This window comes from Centroberyx affinis, unplaced genomic scaffold (genome assembly GCF_046629955.1).
Source record: "Centroberyx affinis isolate AG114_WGS23_722 - 3 ecotype Tasmania unplaced genomic scaffold, CSIRO-AGI_Caff_v1 ptg000915l_1, whole genome shotgun sequence".
Lineage (NCBI taxonomy): Eukaryota > Metazoa > Chordata > Actinopteri > Beryciformes > Berycidae > Centroberyx > Centroberyx affinis.
This window is the reverse complement of record NW_027279498.1, coordinates 426,343-447,896: the sequence shown is the minus strand read 5'-3', so window position 1 is coordinate 447,896 and position 21,554 is coordinate 426,343. Positions and strand designations below refer to the sequence as shown.

Sequence of the window (21,554 nt, the reverse complement as noted above, 5' to 3'; positions counted from 1 at the left end):
GGCCTACTAAAAACTTAGCAAGATGAAAAGGTTGGAAGCCACTTCACTGCAAAGGGTGAAAATATATTAATTGCTTAGTCAGGGTGCTGCTAGGAAGAACGCTAAGCTTGAAAGGACGTGCTTATCCTGCATGTAGTGTGTGTTGTTTTCTTGTTTTGCGCCTAAGCAATTAACACATTTTCACCCTTTGCATTAAAGTGGCTTCCAACCTTTTTATCTTGTTTGCTTCGGGCCTTTTGGAAGCCCTTATTTTTTTCCACTGTTCTCTAGTGGATACTATGAATGTAGGTCATAAAGATTTATGTCAGCCTAGAAAGGTAAAATGATTTTTAACCTCCGCTACATCCCTGCATCTAACCATTTGCAAACAATGGAGCATCATGTGTCATGTTGGCCAAAGACAAAGTTTCTAGTATCACAAAATCCTTACTGAAATGACAATAAACATTGTATTATCCCTACAAAGAGGAGGCCTGAAGGTAAAGTACATTGTTGTATCTGGCAGTTACAAAAGCTTTTCCACAGTGAAGCCAAATATTAATCCTGTCACTACAAGCTTGGCTATCAGCATAGAGCATGATGGCTGCTCTACAAAGACAGGTGTTTGGAGGATTATTTTTTTTACCTGCTTTCCCAAGATAGTGGAGCTGGAAGGAAGGTGGTGATGAGCTGAAGCAGTTTTTTCTTCCTGGCATCCCTGCATGACAGCATAACGTGTATTGATCATGGTTGAGAAAATTTCATGGAAAATATTTGCATTTTCCCCTGTTAAGTGCTAAAGGGTTGTTGCAAAAATCAAATGGGACTTTCCCACATAAACTGAGTCTGTAGTGATTTAGCTGGTGTCACTGGTGGCTCTTGTCCCTGCTTGGCTGTACATTTGCATTAGATATTGCACAGTCTAAAGGTTTATTTGCATGATATTCAAATGACAGGGAGACCTCTGTTGAAACTATCATTCAGCAGTCACTACCCCCCCCCCCCCCCCCCTCCTAATATAAGACACTTTAATATGACCCTGGGTGGCTGCGGTATCATTTAGCAAAATAATAGGCATACAGGCATGGAGTGAATGAAGATGATTTACTGTTAAGTGAATATACAGTATATATGAAGCTCCATAACGCAGACATTTATTTAGATTCTGTAATAACATCTATTAAGGAAGCAATCAGCTAAGCTAAATGGAGTAATGTTTATGCTTTTTGTCAGAGGAACAGCCTGCCCCTGCATTGCATTACATCCTGTTCCCTCCAGTTTTAGTTTGGTTGTTTTGATGATAGACATAAACTTAAAACTAGAGGTTTAATGCAGCAAGAATTAAGATGTAACAGAGGGGACTGAAAGCAAAGGACAACTGTGAAAACCACGTCTTTAAATCAACGATAAAACTGTGTTTGTGGTCTGCCTTTTCCTCACAATTTGCTCAATCTAGAGTCCTGACTCTCGGCAGCTCTGCAGCAGCACATTCGCCTTTAGTCATGTTACCTATTTTTTTTGTCACCTTCATTTGCAATGCATATTTCTCGGGGTGCGTCCTCTGAAGTTATCAGCTGAAATCCAGTTTAGTGCGTCCTTTGGACAGACATGGAGGGGTAAGCTGGCAGATGGTTATACACAGATAGTAAATCTGTATCAGATATAGCATTACACTGGAATAAAAGATCACTCTAGAAGGACGGAAAAATGAAGAAAAGATACACTCTGGAGCCTCCAGAGGTCAAAGACTACTTGGTCAAAGGAGACAGGTTCACCAAGTGGTCAGAGGTGAGTGGATATTGATAGAAAATAGTTGGTTCATTCAAGGAGGCACTGATTACTGAAAATCAATCAGGGATTTACCATGTAACCTATGCTGATCAAGTGTGTGCGATCCTAAAAGTGACTCATTTTGCATCATCTGATGAGTAGTAGGCCTACAATGGAAATGTATTTTTCTGTTTCAGTAAAATTCCACAACTGAGATGTTACTATAAGTAACTTTTATGTGTGATAAACTTCTATCACTGATATTCAGTTACTGGATTGTACTGGAAAATACAAATGTCCCTACAGTCTAAATTATCCAACATTTCAGCATTAAGCAGCCCTATTACAGAGGTATAAAGCAACTTGATGTACTATAATAAATTATCTATGTGTATGAAAAAGTGTGATTTCCCTCACCTAAAACCAGGATTCAACAAAGACTGTCCCTGTCACCATGAAGATGGATTCTAAAGGTTATTACGTCTACTGGACCAACCAAAGCAAGGTAACCGACTTTAAGCATCTAAAGAAAAAAAAATAGCACATACACTACACTATTGCACAGTTGTAGAGCAACCTAGGCGCCCATACAGTGAATCCAGATATGAAATGTCTCTTTTTCACGAATGCTGACAGATCAAAACACTCCGTGCCCCACATCCACAGTGTGTGTAATGTGCACACATGTGAATAGGATCTGGCAAAGCGGTGGGATCGCTGAGAGCTGCATTGCGCCTCCCAGTCCCAGCAGCCTGTGGAGATTATTGATTGGTGCTGATGTGGGTTCACCATCCTGCCGTGCTGTGCAGCTGAACTCTCCCTGTGATGCACACTCGGCTGAGATCCGTCTTTTCTCTTCTCTCTCTCTCTCTCTCTCTCTCTCTCTCTCTCTCTCTCTCTCATTGAGGCACTTTCTGGTTTGCAGTACATTAGTCTGAAAAGCAGTGGAGCCTAAATCAAATGTGTGCCTCCTCCAATCATTGCTGGCATGCAAAGTGTTGAGCAGTGATTATAAAGTGGTCATACACATTTTAAATTAAAAAAATACATTTTCCTACAGGATTTTCCAAACCTTCACAGTCAAATACTCTTCACATCAACCATTTAAGTCCCATAGTTTTTTCACGCTGCCAAAAGATGACTTGTATCTCAATCCATATTTGGATTGGCGCCTACATGTTGAATACAGTATTGGAGATGATTTTTCTGCTTCTTGTTTCTAGGAGACAACGTTCCTGGATGTTGCCACCATCAGAGATACCAGAACAGGAAAATATGCAAAACTTCCTAAAGTGAGTATTATTATGTAATGCAGTAACCCTTTCCCTGCTCTCTGATCCGGGGTGAATGGTGCGTTCGCCGTCTCCCTGATTGTCAAAATCTCTGCATGCACTCGATGCACGAGTTCACGCATTAGTAGGAGTGGTGTATTTGCATTGCAAAAATGGCAATGGACACATGTACCCAGGGCACACACACACACACACACACACACACACACACACACACAGCCACATTCACGTACACACATAAACAAACATAAACACACAGTATCATGCCACACACTGAGTCATGAGTGTGTGTGTGTATCTGTGTTTTTTTTAGGTTTTTTTTTACCAGCTCAAGCAGTCAAGAGCTGATTTAGTTTGACAGTTTGAGATTCAGTTCCCTTCCAGTCCTCGCTCCCATCCATCGCCGGCCTCCACAGAGAGTTGCAGTATGCAGCAATTCCCACCCCCCACTGAGGGTTCAGAGGTGAAATGTGTTCCCCGGGGGGCACAGAGCACTGCAACATCCTTGTTGGGGTGCGCTTGGAAGCCAGCGCATCCTCTTTAGGGGCCCCCTGAGGACTTTTGGAAAACCAGCTTTCGTGCTGGCTTCAGCTCTGTGCTTTTGAGCTTAGCAATAGACGTGATTGGTGGTCTGTAGTATAGCAGACGTAGGAAGGTAGTGTCTAAAACATTTCTCTGCTCTTGGGTTTCTCTGCCTGTAGGTGTGTGTGTGTGTGTGTGTGTGCGCATGTGTGTGTGTGTATGCGCATATTTTTCCATGCCCTGGTCAGCAAATTTGCATGTTTGGAACAAGCTTTTGCTCCCAGGTGTCCAATCTGTAGAGAGAACAAACACTGCAGACTTGACTTTCTCTTGTCTAAACAAACAGAGGATGAAGGGATTATAAGTCAATTAAAGAGTTAATTGATTTACAATCGTACATTTTCCCCATAATTTGAACCAAGTCGAGTTTATTTATACAGCCCTATATCACAAGAATGTCTCAAAGATCGCATTAGTTATGAAAGACATGACAGTGATATTTTACAGTATAATTTAATTGTCTTGATTTTACCCTTCACAGCACCCCAAGGTTCGCAATGTGTTCAACCTGGATTTCCCAGACAGTAACCATCTCGCTAAAACCCTGACCATCGTCTCAGGTCCAGACATGGTGAATCTGACTTATCACAACTTCTTTGCCTCCAAGGAGAAAGTGACACAGGTAATAAACCACTGTACATTCCCCTTTGTCTGATATTGACACTATATCACTCCCTTATCTGTTGACTATTCTCCCTTTCTATCACTAATCCTGTTTGATTGCTCAAACAGCCACAGGCCATTAGCCAGTGTGCAGTGAGCCTTTGCTTCCCCCAACAAGGCGCCCTCTGTCCCTTTAGTCTTTATTGGACTTTATGACTCCAATATCCGGATTTAAACAAATGTAATGAAATCAGAATTGCGCTTTGTTCAAAGGCAACATGCATTACTCTCTGTTACTGATTCTGTCGATGCCCTCTAGTGGTGGTTTTTTTTGTTGATATAAAGGCTTTTATAATATGGTTTGAGAACTGAGGTTTCAAGCACAACTCAGCTTGACATTGAGTGTAATATTCCTGTATGTATTTGTGATTAAATTCACTCTAGAACTGGGCAAGTGACATTGTTGCGATTGCCTACAACCCTGCAAGAAACAACGCATGCAGACAAGTCTTCCTGGATAAAATGTAAGTGAACAATTGCCTACATATTGATAAAATATCATGTATAACCTAATATCACATGTAATGGTAATCCTCTGTTTTACTTGTGTGTTCAATCCTAGATACGTCCGCATCTCTCTCCAGACCAACAAGGATGGCAAGATCCCTGTAAAAAAGTGGGTCACAAACCTGTGAAAGTGTTGGCTAGCAGACAGTATTCAGTATTTAGATTTGTACCCTCTCAATGATTCACTGTGTTCACTTTCTCAGCATTTATAAGATGTTTCCAGCGGATAAGAAGAGGGTGGAAAGTGCCCTCGCCTCAGCACACCTCCCTAAAGGAAAGGTTAGAAACTAGACTTTCTGGCCGTCCGTCACTCCGCATAGCACTGCTACCATGAATGTATCTGTGTCTTTGAAGCTTGTTTACTGTATTTATGCCACCTCCTCCCTCAATGCTCTGGTGTATGTTATGATTCTTGAGTGTTATCTCAGTGAATAAATGAGGTCCCCGCACGGATATTACGCTATAATTCAACACGCCATCTGCATAAATGTGATAAGGCCCATGGTTTCTGCTTATGTTTTTGCATTGGTAAATAGAGTCTGATTGTTTTGATATTGTGTGTTAACATATCAGCATGACACCATGAAGCCTGATGTGTTCACTGAGACCGCCTTCAAGTCGTTCCTGACACATCTGTGCCCTCGGCCTGAGGTCTACGAGATCTTCACTTCTTAGTGAGTCTTCCTCCTCTGTGTTTCACTCATCATCGTCTGCTGTGGCTCAATAATCCTCTATTCATCATGGCCTCCCATAGCTTGTCCTACATATAATGCTTAACATTTGTTTAACCTTGCATTTACATTTTCAAGACTACTATTTTGTACCAGTTTAGAGAGCGTCAGATAAGTTCCCAATCAAGAAAACTTTCATTGAATTGATTTCCAAAAACTGTGAATGTTTTTATTCATTGTATTGTCCTATGTGGCAAACTCCATCCATCAGGCACCTAAGCAGGCTAAAACAAGCTATAAAACAAGCGAACCAAAATGTTTAACCCAAATTCTCTGAACTGTTCTCAACAGCTTAACTAATATTTTATTTAATAGCCATAAAGCATGGAACACGCTGCTTCACACATATCAATTTGGGAGTACAAGGCCAGAGACGCCCGGTGCAAATTACATTATGCCCGCCTCATGCTTGGTCAGTCAGGGCCTCCAGTTTCTGCATTAGCTACCTGGCACGGGCTCAGGTGGCAGGCAGCGGGCCGTGATGGCCACTGGCAGCATTAAGTGCGGTGCTGATGTGATTGTCACGGCTCACTGTGCCTCCTCCCAGCTCCACCAAACCCTACATGACCAAGGACAACTTTTCCAAGTTCCTCAATGAGAAACAGAGGGACTCGCGGCTCAACGAGGAGCTGTTTCCCCGTCTGCGGCAGGACCAGATCAAGGCTCTGATTGACAAATATGAGCCCGTCTCCTCTAACTCCAACAGAGGTGAGAGGCATTGATGACATTGTTGTTATATGGTAGGAGGGCTGGCATGCAGGACAAATTCATTATAATACATTGTTACTGCATTGTGTCTATACTTAAAACCACTTCCACCACCACCAAGTTTCACAGCCAAGCTTTGTTCAAACCCACAGAACTTTATTTTAAATTCTAGTCAAGATCCTAAGGTTTCCAAAGATACCAAATATGTCATGCTTAATTACACAGACATCTAGATTTTTTTTATCCATTTGTTGTAATGGTGCAGCCATAAAAAATGTCATCTTGGGTTTCAATATTTCACTCATAAGTAATCAATGAAGTGTTGGAACAAGCAGATACAGAATATGTGTGTGACGTTGTTGTACAGTTTGGGGAAAAAAAAATCTAACTTTCTAACTAGCTACTTAAGGGGAAATTTAAGGGGAAAGTCAGGGTGCAAAGGGTTAATGCTTTAATATGCATTTGTTGGTCATCTGCAGGTCAGATTTCTCCAGAAGGTCTCCTGTTCTACCTGATGGGGCCAGAGACTTCAGTCGTCATACAGGACAGGCTGGCGAAGTGTCAGGACATGACCCAGCCCCTTCCCCACTACTTCATCAAGTCATCCCACAACACATACCTGACAGGTCAGAGGGCAGACAGATAGGCACAATGAAAAACATCCTGCAGTACATTGCATTGTCCAAATACCTGTTAAAACAGGCATATATCACTTTGAGTATGGATTATATGGTCGCATGCATGATCCCCATAATATTTACAAGCAGAGTATTTTGTATATTTGCGAGTATGACATGTACGGCAACACCTGAGGATAATTTCTGAGACTCTGGTGTCTTTGCGTCTCTTCCCCTGCAGCCGGTCAGTTCTCCGGCGTGTCGTCTCCGGAGATGTACCGCCAGTGTCTGCTGTCTGGCTGCCGCTGTCTGGAGCTGGACTGCTGGAAGGGCAAACCTCCAGATGAAGAGCCCATCATTACCCATGGCTTCACCATGACGACTGAGATCCTCTTCAAGGTGCCACATGCATAGTTTTGGGGCACTGCTTTAGTGGGCTCTTCACCCATGTAACCAATTCTTAAGTGGGCTTTTTTTTTATTTTATTTTTTTTAACCAGATTTTTTGCCACTTTCATTGCTCTGCAAACAGAAAAGTGTATACCAACCAAATCCCTTTTTAGATACCATACATCACTTATTATTTGCTGAACCCTCCTGGATCTTGCAAACTACAACTTGAATATGTCTGAATACTACTATTGTCATTAATCTTGGACCTGTTACAGTAAATGACTGTGTACGGAACCCTTGTCTCCTGTGAATAAGCAGGAGAAGTGTGTTTTGCCTCAATGTGACAGCTTCTTGTGTACACTTGCCAGCCGGAGTCCATGGTGACTGAAGAGTGTCACAATGCATCATGAGTATCATCATGAGCCTATATATTCACTTTATTATTGATGTGTGCATAACAGAGGGCAAAAGGGCATAAAGGCTTAACTGTACACAGAAACACACACACACACTCACACACATAGGCATGTACCCCCGTCATCCTCTCTCACTCAACACTTCCATTTAAGGGCAGCCGGAGCTCCACATTCCCTCTGGCCCAGACAAAACACCTCAGTTCAGTTTACTGTCAGCCTGTAGATGTGATAGGTTTGGAGCTGACTCCAGGTCCTCTGCATGGAGGCAATAGCTGTGCTGTTTGTCATGTCGTCTCTCTTCATGTTTCGAGAGAATCGTCCTGATTGGCTCTGTCTGTCTGTTTGTTTGTTTTACTTTTATGTGATTTTGATGCTTTTGTTTGTATTTTTACTTATGTGCATTGCTGTATGTTGTTTGTCTGCAGTGTTTTCATTTGTTTTGATGTTTGCTTTCTTGACAGGTCTCCCTTGAAAACAAAGTATTAATCTCAATGGGACTATCTAGTTAAAATAACTGTCTGTCTGGTTGAATAAAAAAAAAGAAATGCCTGTCTCTTTTTGATACAGGATGTGATTGAGGCCATTGCTGAGAGTGCCTTCAAGACCTCACAGTTCCCCGTTATCCTCTCCTTTGAGAACCATGTTGACTCGTAAGACTGAGTTTTTCCATGAACTCATTCAGTGTAATGTTATTATCGCAAATGCAATAATGCTCTAATGCCATTATTGCAAATGGAGTATTGATGGAACATATCCAGGATATGATTTAACCTTTTGCTCTGTAACAACGAATACTAACAGGTGTTACTGTGCTTTGCTCCAGGGTGAAGCAGCAGGAGAAGATGGCCAACTACTGCAAAACCATATTTGGTGATGCCCTGCTGACAGAGCCACTGGAGAAGTATCCTGTGAGTATGCTGTTGCAACACAGCTGGTACTCAAAAAGGATTAGATAAAGCTTTTATATAAGGGATATATTAAATAACATTATCATAGCATACTGTGGGACTGTGTGTGCTGAGTTCTTGAGTTGAGTCACATTAGCTTGAAGGCAATAAAAGACAAAGTTCATGCTCAGCATCTTGTCCTGTTTCTCATCTCTGTTAGACTTGACCCTCCTGGGCTCCTGTATCCATCCAACTGATTTATGTGAACAGCCAACTTCTGTTCACCTCCTCTGAATTGTGTGCTTGTGTGTGTGGGTTTGGAAGTGTGCATGTGTGTGCAAACAGTGTATGTGTCCTTTCCTTGTTTTGTCACTGTTTGCCCCCAAGTTTGTTTCACCTCCCACTTTATTTGTCTGTAACATCTAGCTGAAACCAGGCCAGCAGATCCCCAGCCCATCTGAACTCATGGGCAAAATCCTAATAAAGAACAAGAAGGGCAGCCATGAGAAGCCAAGCCAGCCAAAGAAAACCACAGCCCTGACCAGTGACCAGACCGCAGCTGCAGCCACCCCCACCCAGGACCCAAACACCCCTGTCCAGGACCTTGCCACCCCAGCACCCACTACCCAGGAGAGCCAAGGTGGATAAGATGGAACTCAAGCCAAATCAGATCGCACTCTATCTGATTTCTTCGGCTGGTTTGGTTATTTTTAGGTTATATTGTGATGGTGCGGTTATGTAGTATTTACTAGAGGTTGTTTATAAGGTTCATCAGAGGGGGACGCAGCTGTGGAGGACAACGAGGAACAAGAAGACACAGAGGAACAGGACGAGGAGAAGATGAAGACCTCCGATGAGGTAGAGGATGACGATATTGATGACGGTATCGTTGCTCCGCATCGCCTGTGTCCAGCCAAAACAAGTCAGACGTCAGCTAACATCCTGTCAATCCCCCATAGGGCACAGCTGGACAAGAAGTAACAGCGTACGAAGAGATGTCTGCCATTGTCAACTACATCCAGCCCAACAAATTCATCTCTTTTGACAATGCCAGAAGTATGTCTTTGCTTCTTAATGTTGCAAATAAATGTAAATATGTATGTATGTATGTAAGTATTATGTGAAAAATGTGTCCTGCACGCAGTCCTTCTGACAACATAAACATTACAATATACGTATACTTCTTTTCTCATACATGTGATGAAAGGGATACTTAAACCAAAACACTGGTAAACTAATGAAAATCAGTATGTCATACAATTCTTCTTTATATTACTTCTTTCATTCACAGAGAAGAACAAGAGTTATGTCATCTCATCCTTTGTGGAGACCAAAGGAGAGGCCATGATAGCCAAGACTGCTGTAGAGTTTGTGGAGTATCCTTTAAAACTATTGCTGATGCCGTCATGCTCCAAAATCTTGCAAACCGTGTGTAGGTGGATTGAAACCGTTGCAGTCATTTTGAATTTGATCAAAAAGCCCACTAAATTAGCCTGAAATGTGTTTTATGCAGTCATGTGATTATCAGTTACATATATAAATAGAGAGCAATAAAACCATGCTTCCTAAATCGTCTCCTCCAGATACAACAAGAGGCAGATGAGCAGGATCTACCCCAAAGGAACCAGGATGGACTCATCCAATTACAGCCCCCAGCCCTTCTGGAACGCAGGCTGCCAGTTGGTGGCGCTCAACTACCAGACTATGGGTAGAAATGGACACATGTACACTGATAGCCAGTTAAACTGTCAGAAATATGTTGCATTGCATGAGAGGGTGCGACCATTCACAGTTCCCATGTGATTATCATTTCTTAGTGAGTCTGACATATTTCTGTTGCCGTGTGCGTTTGATTTTATTTTTAAACTTGAGGTTCTGTTTTTCACCACAGCAGGTCAGTGTTGTACCTTTTTGAGCTGCACAAGGCTCTGCTGTGCTTTGCATGCAAAATGCTCACTAGTAGGGCATGAATGGGCTGTGTCTATTTTCAGATTTCCCCATGCAGCTGAACATGTCTCTGTTTGAATACAATGGGAAGACTGGCTACCTCCTCAAGCATGATGTCCTGCGTCGCGGTGACAAGAAGTTTGACCCTTTTTGTGATAGGATTGACACCATTGTGGCGAACACACTGACCATCAAGGCAGGTTCACTGTGCTACAGCACAGCCTTTCATCTGACATGTTATTTTACTTCTCTCTCTTCAACCATCCCTATGGTATTGTTTGGCATATGGCCGCTGGTGCAGGCATCTGGTCAAAATAATACAAAAAAAAGGTGAAAGAAAAGGGGGAAAATAATCACTTGATTGCTACAGTTTAGCAATTATTCCTGTTTCATAAAATAAGGGTCCATTGTTTATCCTATTGCATTATGGGGCAATGATCAACAAGCAATGTGTGTATTGCTGAAAGCTGTTTTCCCCCTACTTGATTTGAAAGTCAAATAGCCTTGATAGCCTTGGGGTATGTGTGTGTGTGTGTGTGTGTGTGTGTGCGTGTGTGTGTGTGTGTGTGTGTGTGTGTGTGTGTGTGTGTGCACATGTGTATATGTGTTTGCCTGTGCTTCTTTGTGTATGTGCATGGATGTTTGTGTGCACGTGTATTTGCACATCTGTCTATGCATGTGTGCATGTGTGTGTGTATGTGTGTGTGTGTGTGTGTGCATGTGTGTGTGTGTGTGTGTGTGTGTGTTTCTATGTATGCGTAGCCATGTTTGCTCAGCTTCTAATTTGCTGTCAGGATACAGAGTCGCTAATAGTACAAGCTGCCTGCTGTGACTGATACCTGGTTCATGGTATTCAACAGACTCCACACTAAAACTGAGCTCTATTTATATCCACAGCACTATGTCCTACACATGTCTATCCACAGAATAGTACGTGCCATTTTCCAGTATGTAGATCATCGACTTTTGCTCACCTATCCCACCAGATCTATTCAGGTCAGTTTCTGACTGACAAGAGCGTGAAAACAGGAGTTGAGGTGGAGGTGATCGGGTTGCCAGGAGACCCCAAGAAGAAATACCGCACCAAGTGGTCCACTACACCTAATGCCATCAACCCAGTGTGGAATGAGGAACCCTTTGTTTTTGAGAAGGTGTGTATGTGTGTGACGCATGTACCAGATGAACATGTTCATGTGTGCAAATGCATGCATGAGTGAATGTGTTTGAGTATGTATGTGTGTTTGTGTGTACTTAATCAAAAGCATTCACACAAACAATATCTGAACTCTAAAGTTTTACCTATATAGTAACATTTTTATATTTTAAGTTCAAGCACTGTTGTGAATACAAAGAGTTTACGTGTCATAAACTGCTCTGCTGCTGTTATTGGTCTTAATGCAGTTATTGTTATTATGGATAGATCCTGCTCCCAGATATGGCCTCCCTAAGAATTGTAGTCCACGAAGAGAACGGTAAATTCCTGGGACACAGGATCATGCCTGTTGATGCCATCCAGTCAGGTCAGTGGGAGAGAGAAAAAAATCATCCATAGATACATATACAGTATATGTATGGTTTTATCTAACCTACACATATTTGCTTTTATTTATACTAACTAGTAATGGTTAGGGTTAAACTTCCCTGCTAAATTCAAGCACTTGTTGTGGTTGTTGTTCCCCAGATGGCAAGGTAATTTGGTCTATCCAATATCCTCACTTGTGCTAGTTTTATTTATATGCCAATCTTCCGGGTAGAGTTTCCCATTCAAAATGGCCACCATGTGAATAAGGTCAAATTTCTGAGTCAGAGTAGCTGCTGCCTTGTCTTTAATTCACAAGGTTTTATGCCCTGCAGGCTTCCAGCACATCTGCTTGCGCAGTGAGAGCAACATGCCACTCACGCTGCCAGCTCTCTTTGTGTACATCGAGGTCAAGGACTACATCCCTGCTGCCTTCGCAGGTGCTCCGCTTTCCACTTTGTGTTCTCACAAAAAGCTCCACTGCACTTGAATTTGTTTTGGTAGAGTGACAGTCAGGGACAGGGCTCAAATTTAATTTAGACCAGTGGAGCTTGGTAGAATATTGTTTATTGCTACTCATTTTGACACAAATGTATGCACACACACACAAACACTCACACACCTCAATTTGATTCAATGTTGAATTATGAATTACTGCTGCATTATGCAGTGACGCATTTGATTCTACCTCAGATTTCACGGATGCCTTATTCAACCCAACAAAGGGTACAGAGAAGACCACAAAGACGCAGGAGGTAAAAATAAGCCGCTAAAGCAAATTTCACTTAGCCAGTGGCTGCTAAAACTGATATATCAATAATGTCCCCAGTTCTCCCATAAAACCATAACAGCACTAATTGTTTTCCTGGAACATGATCATACTTGCTAGAATGTCATGTTCCTGTCCTCTGTGTGCCCACACAGTCGTCATCTGACTACATCTCGCCCTATGAGATGCCTATTGTGGTTCAACCCCCCACTGACAAAGCTGGAGCCAAGGGCAATGCAGTGGATGCTACAGGTAATGGAGTACAGTTCAGAGAAACACATTTTTTAATCATAATATTTTTTATATATTTTTTAAGATTTTGGGCTTTAATATGACTCTAGTGGTAGGTCTCTGAATCATAGTGTCAGTGTTCCGCCAGAATTGGAAAAGGAAGCAGTCAACAGTATAGAATAAACAGCTGATTTGATTTGACCGCTGATGTGCTGAACTCTCCACCAGAAAAACCCCCACCAGAACCTCAGACCTCTGAGGACCCTGCTGACCCATCATCCCAGTCTCCAGCGGACACCAGTACAGACACCAGTAAAGAACCCAGCAGAGAGGCGGATAACCCATTAGACACTGCACAGCCTGCTGCAGACCCGTCCCAGACTTCTGATGAGGCTGCTCCTGAAGATCCAGCCCCAGATGCAGTCAGTGCCAAACCTGAACCCCTTCCTGATGCCACTCCTTCCCCTGACACTGAAGAGGCCGCCGCTGTAAAGGAACGGCTCTCAGAACCTGAGGCAGCTCCCGAAACCAATGAAGAACCCGCCGGTGACTCCAGTATGAACCCTGAGCCTGGTTCAGATGATAACCCCAGCGTAGATGCTCCCCCGACTGCAGACGAGGGTCCAGGAGAGCCGGCTGCTGAGGCTGATCCTGAGCCCGCTGCTGAGGCTGAGCCCGCTGCTGATCCTGAGCCCGCTGCTGAGGCTGAGCCCGCTTTAGCAGTTGTGGTTCCTGTCCAGCCCAATGAGCCAAGTACATCACCTGAGTCTGCTGGATCAGATGACTCATCTCAGCCAACATCTAGTGGAGGTAATGCTAAAATGCTTCATGTGCTGCAATTTTCCCTCTGTCATTGTAGGTCAAGGTGAAAATCCTGGAAAGGAAAATTTATTTTTTTGGTTGAATAGATATAAATGCATATCTAGTGGCAACAGAAGTAGGAGGTTTTTGCAAACGAGTTCTAAGGTGGCCTGTGTGTATAACACCATAGAGCCCTCCACTGTGACTACTGAAGAACTGACGCAGCACAAGAACTATGTGAAGGTGATCAAGCATCAGGAGAGAGATATGAAGGAACTGGAAAAGAAGTTTCAGAAGAAAGGAGAGGACCTGATTCAGAAGTACTCGGACTCCTTCAAGGCCCTCAAGAAGAAGGCCTCAGTGAAGAAAAAAGAGTAAGAGGATTCATGTCTTCTCTTTGTTGTTTTTCTGCATTCCACCCTCCTTCTGTGTTAGCTGGTATTTACCTGAAGGATTGAGGGAGACAAACTGGGAATTGTGGAAGGATTCAGACCTGAGGTGAGGCGTTGTGTATGTGCTCCACAGGCAGGGAATGTAATCATTTCAGTGAACTAAGAACAGTGTGTTAACCTTTGTGTTCATGTCTAGTCATTCAACAAAGACCGGCCTATGTTTTCCAGTGGTGGTGAATTATACAGCACAATACTGACCCACTAATCAAGTTGTTGTTGTTTTGGCCAGTGTCATTAATGAGATTATATTTAGAAGCACAGAGAATATTCCTCGGCTAATGTGTTTTTCTAGGTGAAACAGAATGTTGGAGGATGAAAGTAACAGCTAAATGAATATGCTTCAAGGGTTGCAGTGCTTTTTGCACACAGTCCTCCAGTAAGCTTTCATTACAAAAGATGTTATGCAAAGCCAAGTGAACATTGCCATGTGATTTTGAACCACGTTCGACCAAGTGAACCACGTGGTCGAACAATGTTGGGGCTGTCACAGTTTAATCCTTCATAGATATTTGGTGTAAACCTATTTCTGTAGATTGAGGTACAGTGGCTGTTTCGATAAACTCTGTTCCCCTTCCATATGTCCTGTTATGTCATATGATGTTATGGCATAACGTGTCTTCCAGGGGAGGGGGCAACACTTCAGACTCCGGTGTCAAAATGGAGCGGGTGCAGGAGCAGAAGGAGAAGCTCCAGGCCGAGCTGCAGGCTCTGTGGATAGAGCAGTGTGACCAGCTGAAGAAGAGGAAAGAGCAGTGTGCCACAGAGGTAGGTACAATACAGCTGTACGTTTAAAACAACACCCGAGGGCCTCATCAAAAAGTTTCAAAAAGTGATGGAGTTGCTCCACCAGTTATTTTGCCTCCCAAACAAAAATAGGTTCATGTGTATAGCAAAAGAGGGGATGCTTAGTTGTGGCTGATTCAATTAGCAGGAAGCAATTTATACTGAATTCTTAAATAAACTATCATTTTCTTGCAAGAATGCTTTCCAAAATTGTTTTCTAAATTTCCAAATTGTTTCATATTGTTTGATCTCAGATATTTGGTGATAATGTGCATTATTCTGTTATCTTCAAAATAGGTTTTAAGGCTTTTTTTTGTCTTACATACATACATATACATATACATAAATACATTTTAAGATGGGTACCATAAAGGCAAGATGTGTTCTGCTCCTTGTCCTTTTGCAACCTCTTCTCATAACACTCCTCATGTAACCACCGCTCACCCCATACCCAGCCCTTGGCTGTCTTCATTGCATCTATTGATCCACCCTAAAACTAGGACTCATCTCCATGGCTCAGGATGCTCTCATGGCGCACCTCATCTCACCTCCCTGGGCTGTGTGTCTGGGATCATGGGCGAGTAGCCAGGGCTTTAGAGCCTCTATTGATTATACATCAGACCTAGGTGCTCTGGGGTGCTCTTAGCATAAGCTCTGAATCTGCATGAGATTGAGAGGTCAATCAGGTAATTTTCCAAGGGTCGCCACCTCGCTAGAGTATAGACCGAGCCGCAGAAGTGCAGCGGAGTGAAGTGGCAGTTAGCATCTCGTATTCAGGTGCCAAGCGCTTCAACAAACCTGAAGCCAGAGTGCATGCAAATTAACAACAGAGGTCTGATCTTGGAGAATCGCTTGGATTAAACAAAAGGAAATTTAATCACACATCCCTTGGATATTGTTAATGAGAGGCATTTAGTCTCGCTGAAGTCACTCTCTATTTGTGCTCGGGCTATGTGACTGCTTTCACTCTGACTGTGCCACTTCCTTTTTCCTGTGTGACAGCGGCTGGCCAAACTGTTGGAGATGGCTACAGAGAGACACACCAGTGAACTGAAGACCCTGGAGAGGTGTGACCACACATACAACACATTGAGTACATGCTGTACACACTGACAGTGTGCGGGACTGAATCTATCCAATCTGTGCCTTGAATTTTTGGTGTGAGACTCCCTGTGTGTGTATGTGTGTTGCCTGAGGTGAAGCTTTTGACATTTTGCAAAAAGAATACCTCAAGTAATGAATGAGTCACCTCAGCATGCAGGTCTTCTATTGTCCTTGGCTGGCTTATGGTGTTCTTCAGTGTGTGTGTGTGTGTGTGTGTGTGTGTGTGTGTGTGTGTGTGTGTGTGTTTGTGTGTTTGTGCATATGTGCTTGTGTTTGAGTCCAAAAGCGTGTTTGAATTTGGGTGTGTACACGCGCTTGTGTTTGAGTGTCTCTAAAAGCCTGTGTGTGTGTGTTTGTGTGTGTCTAAAAGCCTGTGTGTGTGTTTATGTGTGTCTAAAAGTGTGTGTGTCTGTGTGTGTGTGTGTGTGTGTGTGTGTGTGTGTGTGTGTGTGTGTGTGTTATCCAGTGTCCCCAGCTGGCAGATGGTTATCTAAGGACAACCATTATCCAACAGGTGTTTAAACAGCAAGGGAAGGGAAGACAGCCTCGGTCATCTACCTGTCCACACAGACACTATAACGCAGCATTTAAGCCCTGCTCACTGTAGAGAAAAGGTCACACAGCGCTGTATCATATGTGTAGGGTATATATAGAAGGTCACTTTTCATAGAGAGAGTTTCAATCAGGCAGGCATCCTTACATTCAGTCTATGTCTTGTTTCCAGTGAAACCAAAGAAAATAAGAAGAAAGGGCTCTCAAAACGTTCATCTTCAGAGAAAGCGAAGTGAGTTCACAACACTACCTTGCTGTCAATCCCTTTTTTGTGGTTCTATTCATTTCCATTCTTCTCGCTCATTGATCTTCTTGTCCAATCAAAAAAGAAATGTCAGAAGACAAATATGGTGAGGTCTCTCTCTATCCATTTCTAAGAGAAAAGCTGCTTAGATTCTCACCACTGTGGCACATGGCATTGCACAGGAAACCTCGCTTGATTTTATGAATTTTTATCAACGTTATGTACATGAGGTCTAATTGAAAATTATAATCATGTTCTCAGGCTAAAAAAGGCAGCAAGCTGTGAGCTGTTGGAAGAATCTGCTCAGTCTGATGCTGCAGTAAGTACAGAACTAAGGATTTCTATAAGATTCACCTGGAAACTGAATTTACATGGTGTATTCAGTGAAATAGTTAAAAAAAACTCATGTTCATATATACTATACCTATGTAAGACATTTACCTGTTGTAAACGTGTACTGTATTTATCATGTTCACGTTTACCCTCTTTGACAGAGTAACTATGGTTACATGGTGGGAGAAAGAGTCTAAAGATTTGAACAAAATGTGAGAAAATACCACAGGAGTCACATGGCCACCCTCTCCTTTAGTACATGTTCACATACGGTACACCTCCATGCCTGCATGCAGACCTAGCCACACAGTGCGTACAATAAGCGCTCTCTCACATACATACCCATCCACCCACGCACCCACGCACCACACACTTGTACACAGTGAGTAAAGTGCAGTGGGCCCTGACCATAGCCCAGGCTTGTCCATTACTCAAAGGCTGTTTACAGGGAGCGGGCAAGCCATGTGTGGTCGATGACTCACTGCCTCTGCTGTTGTTGCTGCGTTGGCTCATCAAGATTCAGACCAATTGTGTCTGGGTTATGGGTCCAGCCGCTCTGCCCGGTTCCTCCCAGATCAGCTCAATCTGGATAACAGCAACCCCCCCCATTCACATATTAGGGTTGCATTGCAGCTCATTTTGATCCACTTAATCAGCATTTGCCCATTAATTACTGCAACTATTTATAACACAATCACTTGTTTAATCAGCGCAGCCTTAGTATTGAATGGCTGGCTGCATTAAGGGCTGTGTAATTGAATTGGACAAGTCCAACCTGTTGTGACCCAACACTATCGATCCTCTCTCTCAGGTTGCATCCCATGGGTCCACTCCTCTCTAGACAGTCTCACACACACACACACACACACACACACACACACACACACACACAGAGGGAAACATGAGCAGATGAACTGTTTATAGACATGAAAACGCTCTTTATCTTTCACTTGATAGCGTCCACACAGACAAGTACAGACACACAGGCACACGCACAAACATACACACTCACACAGTCTCAAACCGCTGATCGATGGTGTATTTTTGAGCAGTGACATATGTTTTGTGCTGTTACAGTCCTCAGATTACAGTCCTCAGCAAGAGGCTTTGATGAAGAAACAGGCTGCGACACTGGAGGAGATCAAAGCCCTGGCTAATCAGGTACATACACTTACACCGACACATACGCTCTCTCTATCACACACACACACACACACACACACAGTTTTTACAATGGGAGTGATTCACCATGCACACCATGCCAACACATAGCTGCATTTTAGATGCATTGTCTGCCCTGGCCATCTGTTGAGTCGGTGATTGTACGTAATACTGTAATGTGACGCATCCTATTGAGGCGATTCACAAAGTACAGTCCGAGCTCCCACCGCTGTAAATGATGTCAGAGCACATTTTGGGTTTGCTTTGACATGGTAAAATCTTGGAAATTGATATTGAGAGTGAGGTGTTAGATATTCACACAATAGTTTAGACATTGACGCGTGAACGCCAGATGGATAGTGTTTTTTTTTTTATGCCTCACCAATGATTTCTTTAGCTTACAAATACAGTTTTTGATATTGAGGGGAATTTAAATGATGACATTAGAGATAAGGACATAAATGATGCTAGCTCCCTTATTTCAGGAGGAAAGCTAATCTTTACTCTCCATTTAACATTACTGAGTTTGAGCATTGACTCATTTTTCCTCATTAGGCACTTGTCACAGTACAGGAAAAATGTTTCTATATTTGTGCTGCAGCTATCCTAAAAATAGCTCATTAGCATACTCGAAATCAGTTCATGCCATTTGGCCTCAAGCTAGTTCCTTAGCTTGTGATTAGCAGAATCTTTTTTTTTTTTTTTAACTTGTAGCTCAACCAGGAGGCCCTGAAGGAGCATGAGCAGAAAATGAGGTCTCTGCCAGGGGAGGTGAGGGAGGCCATGAACGCCTGTGTGGGAGCCCACTTCCCTGACATGGTGGACCAGGCCGGGGACAAGAAGGTGGATGGAGTGGGCTTCTATGGCGATGTCTTCCTGGGGTAGACGTGAAAGTCTACTGTAATGTACATGCATCCACTTTTATATCCGTGTGTGCCTTCTACTCCGACTCTACTGCTCCCTCGACCCCCCAGTCCAGTCCTTTCTTTTACTTTTTCCAATTCTGCCTTCCTCTTTCCCCCACTCCCGTACTCTACAGCTTAACTATGGAATGGTAGAATATTATTCCATTAGGGAAACACTGCATGAAATTTCAATTTAGAGGTGCTATTCATATTGGGAGTACTCTTGTAAATTTTGATGTTTTCATAGATGTTGCGTAGACCAAAACGTTAGATGATTTGGAGAGATTTTCCACTCTCTTTTCCACTCTCTGTTTCTGTTGCTCTTCACCAGTGAGGAAATCACCTTGAAAAGGGCTATACAACATGAAATGTCTTCCAGATGAGGCCCTCTCATCAAAAACCTTTTGTTTGGTCTCTTTTCTCTTAATAAATTCTGCAGTGGGATTAAATGTAGCAAGAGAATGTAGCGGCAAAAACAGGTTTAGAGTCTGCAGGCTGAATCAAGATAATGACACAATCTGTCACACTTCAATACAACTTGATTTTGCTGGTGTGATACTCCAGAGCAGCCAGAGTATAACATTCACTCTGAGATTTAAGTGTCTTCTAATTGCTGAGAAAGTTTTGCAGAAGAAAAGGTACATTTGCTCTGTAACTAGGACAAAAAAGTAGGCCATGATGCTGCCATCTCTTCTTCAATTCTAAAGCTTCTGTTAAAGACACTATGATTTAGTCAAATGTATTTAAAACTCAACTATCAACATGACCATACACAAGATACCAGTACATGAACATTTCATTTGTAGTCAGAATTTCAACTTAAAATATATATGTGTACATATACATATATGTGATTTGCACTTGTAATGAAAAGCACTCAATAAAATTTCAATTACACTGTTTGTGCGTGTGTGAGTGCATGTCTGTACTGTATGTGTGTGTGCATGAGCTTCTGCACACGTGCGGTTGTGTGCACATCTGTGTTATTGTTTGCACACGTGGCCAGAGATTAAAAGGCAGAATGACAACAAAAAAAAAAAACATGCGGTGAATCATCAGCATGTCCATTACAGACTGAAATGAGCGCATCGCAATGACAAACAACAACGTGAAGACAGGAGAGAAGCAATTTAGGCAAAAGTCAGTTGTGAGTGAAGCGCCTGTGGTACATGTGAAGATTAATGATTACTGCCAAGGAGTCTCTCTCTCTCTCTCTTGCTCTCTCTCTCTCTCTCTCGCTCTCTTCATTGCTACAAAACTCTGCATTGGAGGGTGTAATTTGGCACATAATGGCATGGCTGATTCATAATTCCACATAATTGCAATGCCTTCTCTCCCCAACTATTGTGATTTCAAGGCCTTCAGTGGATCAAATTCTCTTCTAAAAACAGAGAGATTAGAAAGACACGTGGACGGAGCAAAATGTTACAGCAGCCATTTGGGGACAAACTCTCCTGAGAAATGTCCCAACTTTATCTCAGCTCCATAGACAGTAAATGGCAGCTAGGAAGCACGAGGGACATGAGGCAATCTGTTCCATCTTTTTTTTTTTTAAGTGTTTACACACGTGCATGAATTTCTTAATGAACACAGCTTTTCCTCTGATTCACCATCCAGGCCGGTCTGTCCGTTTCACTTATTTTGTATTTAGTATGGCACCCTTCCTCTGAATCAAATGAATTGAGTGACATTTAAAAGTGGAGGATCTGGACAACCGCGTCTGGGGGACACAGCTTGTGCCTGAGATTCCTGCCACCTCATGCACAACACAGATGAACTGCGAGCTTCGGAGTGTGAAACCACTCAGCCCTGAATCACTGGGCTGATAATCTTACATAAGGAGACAACTCCGGCAGTTCTGTCTCATACCAGCTGGAGAGGGATCGTCTATTAAGCGAGATCTCTAAACAGGCAACACTGCATGGACTGCTCACTGACACGGGCCAGAAAGCAGAGGACAGTGCTGAAGATCACGCAAAAAAAAATTAGAGACTAACCTCTGGAGCAGATGTTCAAACTGAAAAGTTCAACATTGATTTCAAAAAGAATGCCCTGTACATACAAATTCAGAAAAGAACGTAAAATGAGATTAAATTAAAAGGTAGGAGAAAATGAGTGAGCATGAAGAAGATAATTAAGCGATAATATTAGATAAATGAACAGAAAATAATAAAATGACAAAAGTTTGCATGTTTCACCATTATGAAAT

General features: G+C 42.7%; 1 protein-coding gene across 1 annotated transcript; it reads left to right on the top strand.

Annotated features, from left to right (window-relative positions):
• The first annotated feature begins 1,595 nt into the window (after positions 1–1,595).
• On the top strand, positions 1,596–20,216 carry plcb2 (phospholipase C, beta 2). The gene is made up of 32 exons (XM_071521677.1): positions 1,596–1,767; positions 2,177–2,254; positions 2,973–3,041; positions 4,105–4,245; positions 4,671–4,750; positions 4,849–4,902; positions 4,997–5,072; positions 5,367–5,467; positions 6,072–6,232; positions 6,712–6,858; positions 7,091–7,248; positions 8,225–8,307; positions 8,481–8,565; positions 8,971–9,184; positions 9,311–9,402; positions 9,504–9,600; positions 9,836–9,920; positions 10,128–10,252; positions 10,536–10,687; positions 11,478–11,642; positions 11,912–12,011; positions 12,346–12,450; positions 12,704–12,765; positions 12,935–13,031; positions 13,239–13,820; positions 14,002–14,185; positions 14,887–15,028; positions 16,049–16,113; positions 16,875–16,934; positions 17,208–17,265; positions 18,357–18,440; positions 19,155–20,216. Exons 1-32 carry the CDS (start codon positions 1,687–1,689, stop codon positions 19,323–19,325), a joined length of 3,954 nt encoding a protein of 1,317 aa, XP_071377778.1. The 5' UTR covers positions 1,596–1,686; the 3' UTR covers positions 19,326–20,216.
• Positions 20,217–21,554: the final 1,338 nt, after the last annotated feature.

Excerpts from the sequence above, each read along its gene's own strand:
- plcb2 (XM_071521677.1), top strand. The coding sequence starts at position 1,687 with ATGAAGAAAAGATACACTCTGGAGCCTCCAGAGGTCAAAGACTACTTG. Across the intron at positions 9,921-10,127 it reads ACTGCTGTAGAGTTTGTGGA|ATACAACAAGAGGCAGATGA; the intron begins GTATCCTTTAAA and ends CGTCTCCTCCAG. Across the intron at positions 16,114-16,874 it reads GAACTGAAGACCCTGGAGAG|TGAAACCAAAGAAAATAAGA; the intron begins GTGTGACCACAC and ends TCTTGTTTCCAG.